The sequence below is a fragment of the Tiliqua scincoides genome, chromosome 15 (assembly GCF_035046505.1).
Source record: "Tiliqua scincoides isolate rTilSci1 chromosome 15, rTilSci1.hap2, whole genome shotgun sequence".
NCBI lineage: Eukaryota > Metazoa > Chordata > Lepidosauria > Squamata > Scincidae > Tiliqua > Tiliqua scincoides.
The window spans coordinates 6761404-6766627 of record NC_089835.1 but is presented as its reverse complement, the minus strand read 5'-3'; the positions used below and the strand labels follow the sequence as shown (position 1 = coordinate 6766627).

Genomic DNA, 5224 nt, shown 5'->3' with positions numbered 1-5224 from the left:
AGCACCAACCCTGGGGATGCCACTGCTTGGGAAGAGCTATAAATGTATAGCACATCTTAAGTAAGTACTGTATAGTGGAGACTTGAGAAGGGTGCTGTGACACAAGATGTCCACACGGGGGCACTCTGGAGAGACCGTCCTAAGAAGGTCATAGGAGAAGCTCTGAATCATCTTTATGGGGCAAATCAAATTTCCTTCTGTCCTTTCCCAGATTCCCTTCCTGGCAGTGACCAGGCACATTTTTCTAATTATTTGAATGGGAATAATATTTCTATGCTGATTTTTTTTTAATTGAAATATCATAGAGTGGTAAACATGGCAAAATAAAGAATAAGATGGTACCCTGATCCCAAAAGGGACCCTGATCTGTGGGGCATGAGAGATCCTGGGAAAGCGGCACTGAAAAAGGCATCCATAGGGACATCCTGGACGCCTTTAAAAGGGGATTGGACAAGTTTCTGAAGGAAAAATCCATTACGGGGTACAAGCCATGATGTGTATGCGCAACCTCCTGATTTTAGAAATGGGCTTTGTCAGATGCAAGGGAGGGCACCAGGATGCAGGTCTCTTGTTACCTGGTGTGCTCCCTGGGGCATTTGGTGGGCGAGATACAGGAAGCTGGACTAGATGGGCCTATGGCCTGATCCAGTGGGGCTGTTCTTATGTTCTTAACTACAATTCCCAGGAAGCCTTGCAGGTCTCTTGTTATCTGGTGTGCTCCCTGGGGCATTTGGTGGGCCGCTGTGAGATACAGGAAGCTGGACTAGGTGGGCCTATGGCCTGATCCAGTGGGGCTGTTCTTATGACATTCGCTCTCCCCCTGCTATAACAGAATCCAAGTGGGATGTGACCCACCTGCTTGATGTTCTTCCCCACCCTCTAGGGAGGTCCTATCCTGGCCCATAGGAATTTGTTAGACATCTGTCAGCAAAATCACCTTCTGTCGGCACATGTTCTTGGTATGAACAGCGGTCAGGTTCTGGCCTTGCGTAGCAGCGCATCAGGTGAACCAAAACTGAGAACGCACCTTCAGACCAAGCTGGGATGGAGGCCTGTAAGCCGAGAGCTGTGGTCCTGCTCCACACACAGACACCCACACACATCTCTGCTTGGGAGGGCACATCTTGGAACTCTCATCTAGACTGGCCTGAAGGTGGATTCTTAACATAATATTTGCATATTTTTCAACCTACTAAAGGCACAATCCTAACCAGGTCTGCTCAGAAGTAAGTCCTATTTGGTTCAATGGGGCTTACTCTCAGGAAAGTGTGGTGAGGATTGCAGCCTAGGTTGAGAGTAGCTGCTTGCCTGAAATAACACCTTCTGGGGCCAAATGACCACTCATGAGGCCAACTGAGCCACTCTATGTGCGTAGAGTGATCTTACAATATAGGACTTACTTCTGAGTAGACCTGGTTAGGCTTGTGCCCATATATATTCATTTATTTTGGGGGGGGGGTCAGGGTTCCCCTGAATTACCTGAGAGTAGAGCTGCCCAGAAGCAAGTCCCCTGACCAACTGGGTGGACCTCCGGGTAGATGGCTCAAAGCTCCAGGACCCACTATTGCCCCCTTGCTTGCCAGTCTCCAGGGGCAAGGGGGGTGGGACGCAATCCCTGCAGCTTGGCTGGAGGGCAGAGCAGGAGGGTGAGGCACAGGTGAGGAGAAGGAGGGAAGGCTCAGGTGGCCAGCATTATAACCCTCACAGGGAGGAAGGGGCAGAGACTAGGGGGGCTGGTCTCCAGCCATAAAGCCCAGCCTGGCCAGGGATAAGGGCAGAAGTGGTCAGGCCTCTGGCTGGAGCAGATGCTGGCTGGCCTATGTGCCAAAACAGCCCGGGACAAGGAGAGTCCCAGATCATGGGGAGAAGGATGTGGGTGATGTGACCCCTTCCCTCACAACCCTACTGAGGCCACTTGGGCTGGGCAGATATTGCTGAGGCCAGACCCCGAGGTGCCTTGCCGCTGCTTCCTGTGAACTTAGGGGGTCCCCTGTGTTCCCAGGCCTGGCTATTTTTATTCTCTTTTTACCCTAGTGTGGGGCCCATTTGGAAGCATTTGGCCCCATTGGCTTCAAGCCAGCCCTGTAGCTGGGGCAGGTCCCAGTAGACCCTGCTTTGGGGAGGGGGGGGGCTAACTCTGGGAAAGAGAACAAATGTTCTCTTACCCCAAGGAGGTCTCTGGGGCCTGAAACTCCCCCACGGATCACAGCGTGCATCTCACTGGCATGGCTACATCACTGGGCAGGGAGACACATTGGATTGGGCTGCTCTAGAAGCATCTACCAGGCCGCTAGAGTCATGTGTGACTTGGGTCTCCATTTCTTTCTCTAGTGCCACTCTTTATCTGCTTATGGGCTGCCCCCAAGATTCCCTCAATGTTGGGGTGGGGGGGACACCTTGAGGGGTTGTCCTACTTGATCCCCCAGGAGTTGTCCAGGAGTTGATCCCCCAAGATGATTGTGATGTCCACAGACGCAAGCACAACCAGGAGCACATATCTATGATGCAGGGCCAGTTTTATTAGGGATGAAAATACAGACAGTGGAGAATTTAAGCAGAACGAAGGTGGCAAGAGACAGACGTAGCAAGCAGCTTCCTCCATGATGAATATTTTTGGCAGGGGAGGGTGTTCTAGGACATTTGCCGCCCCCCCCCCAATACACAAAACCCCTTTGACTTTGTTTCCCAATTCAATAGCATTCACATTTCATGACCAGAGTTAATTCTGGCTCCAACCATTGTCTTAAATCTTCTAGAGGGAGACCTAAGAGCCCTCCACGAATGATTGACTCATAAGAAGAGAATAAATAAGTGGGAGGAATTCAGATTGCAAACAGAAGCAGGAAAGATGTAGCTGGGCCCGATTCTCAGGGACGCGGAGCACCCGTTTCTTCCCAATGGGATTGAGGGTGTTCCGCATCTCTAAACCCAGGCGTGCATGTTCCACCGTAGACCTTCTGCTCTGTTCTTTTCCCGATGTAGTCAGTCCGTCAGAATTTAGCAGGGGGACCAGCAGGGGGACAAGCAGATGCTGCCTCTGCGGCCAGAACGGCGCCCGAGCAGGCCGTACCCAAGGTTACCACCGTAGATACCTCTGCCAGATCCACCAGAGAAGCCGGATCCAATGATCCCGGTGCCTCCAATGGCGCAAGGAGTGTTGCCTCCGACGGTCACGGGCTGGCAGCTGGAGGAGAGGATGGCCCCTGGGATGGTCACCACGGAGGGGGGTGGCTGGATGACCACTTCAGACGGTGGGATCTGGCTCACGCAGGAAGGGATGACTCCAGCCAGGGTGCCGAGGTTGCCGGAGGTTTCGGCCAGGGTGCCGGCGCCGTGTCCGTACCCCAGACCTCCATGGCCCCATCCACCTCCGTATCCAAGACCTCCATAGCCCCATCCGAGGCCTCTGCAGCCCGTCGATCCCAAGCCCACGATTGGGGTGGAATCGCAAGATGGGATGGTGCAGGCTGGTCCGCAGTTGGCCATGTCTGAGCGAGGGGGAGCCTGGAAGAGAAGAAGGAGGGACACAAGTTAGACACATGGTGTGCTCCAAGGCAAGAAAACGATGCATTGACCAACCTAGGCCATTCTTTCAAGAGATAGCAGAAACCGGCCCACCTTAAGCCACCTCTGAGTGGTTGAGGTTACACCTCATGGAGGACTGTGGGTCCAGAGTTTGGGCGCAGTTGTGAGAGAGGCCATGTGCCACCACAATACATGCATTTAAAGCCATGAAAATCCCAGGCAGAGGAAACAAGGTCTGCTTCTCTTGCCTTTGAGGATGAGCTGGGACCATCACTCAGCTTAAGCTCCGCCCTTTCTTTGGATGTAGGAGACCCCAAGTGTGGTCAGTGGAAGTATCTCCAGGTGGGACCGGGAATGAGCCCTGCCCAAAGACCTGGAAAGCCACTCGTTGTCGGGCCTGACAATGCCAAGCTAAGGGGGTCCAATGGGCTGGCATGTCACTGGGCAGCTTCCTATCTCCTGGTCTGCATAGTGGGATGCTTTATGATCTAGCTCGTCTGTGGAACACATCCACCCTCCATATTGTAGACCCCCACCCCAGCCTTCAGTGGAAGAAAGAGAGACTGTTTAACCAGGCATGGAAGATAGTTCAGTGATGACATATAACAGTTTAAGGTCTCAGCAGAAGACTAAGGCTGCAATCCTAACCTCACTTTCCTGAGAGTAAGCCCCAATGAACACAATAGGACTTACTCCTGAGTAGACCTGGTTAGTATTGGCAACCTTCAGTCTCGAAAGACTATGGTATCGTGCTCTGAAAGGTGGTTCTGGCACAGCGTCTAGTGTGGCTGAAAAGGCCAATCCGGGAGTGACAATCCCTTCCACACCGGGAGCAAGTGCAGTCTGTCCCTGGTCTGTCTCCCTGGCTATGGGCCTTCCTTCTTTGCCTCTTTGCCTCAGACTGTTGGCCAAGTGTCTCTTCAAACTGGGAAAGGCCATGCTGCACAGCCTGCCTCCAAGCGGGCCGCTCAGAGGCCAGGGTTTCCCACTTGTTGAGGTCCATCCCTAAGGCCTTCAGATCTGGTTAGGCTTCTGCTTTAAACTAAATAAGTAGCTCCAAAGAGTGAGAACTGGTAAAGGCACTAGTTTCCAAACTTTTTTCAACTGGTGGCTCCTTTGACCTACTGGGTCACTGGCCACTGCTCCATAGGCTACAATTCTATACGTTGTATAGGTTGGTGGGGTGTTTGCAAGGATTGGTTGGTTGGCAACCTTGAGTCTCGAAAGACTCTGGTATAAGCCTACAGCGCCCGGTATTCCCAGGCGTCTCCCATCCAAGTGCTAACCAGGCCTGACCCTGCTTAGCTTCCGAGATCATGGTATAAGCCTACAGCGCCCGGTATTCCCAGGCAGTCTCCCATCCAAGTACTGACCAGGCCTGACCCTGCTTAGCTTCCGAGATCATGGTATAAGCCTACAGCGCCCAGTATTCCCAGGCTGTCTCCCATCCAAGTACTGACCAGGCCTGACCCTGCTTAGCTTCCCAGATCATGGTATAAGCCTACAGCGCCCAGTATTCCCAGGCTGTCTCCCATCCAAGTACTAACCAGGCCTGACCCTGCTTAGCTTCCGAGGTCAGACGAGATCAGGAATGTGCAGGGAGTCCTGTAGCTGGTTTCCGGGAGCCGTGGCTCACAGTTTGGGAACCACTGGGAAAATGGAGGCAACCCCCCCCCCCCGAGTTTCTGCAGGATCATCT

The 5224-nt window shown here is 53.0% G+C and overlaps 1 protein-coding gene across 1 annotated transcript; it reads right to left on the bottom strand.

Annotated features, from left to right (window-relative positions):
• Window positions 1-2997: 2997 nt before the first annotated feature.
• LOC136635070 (beta-keratin-related protein-like) lies at window positions 2998-3486 on the bottom strand. Its single transcript, XM_066610168.1, has one exon. It carries the CDS (start codon window positions 3484-3486, stop codon window positions 2998-3000), a length of 489 nt encoding a protein of 162 aa, XP_066466265.1.
• Between the last annotated feature and the right edge of the window lie 1738 nt (window positions 3487-5224).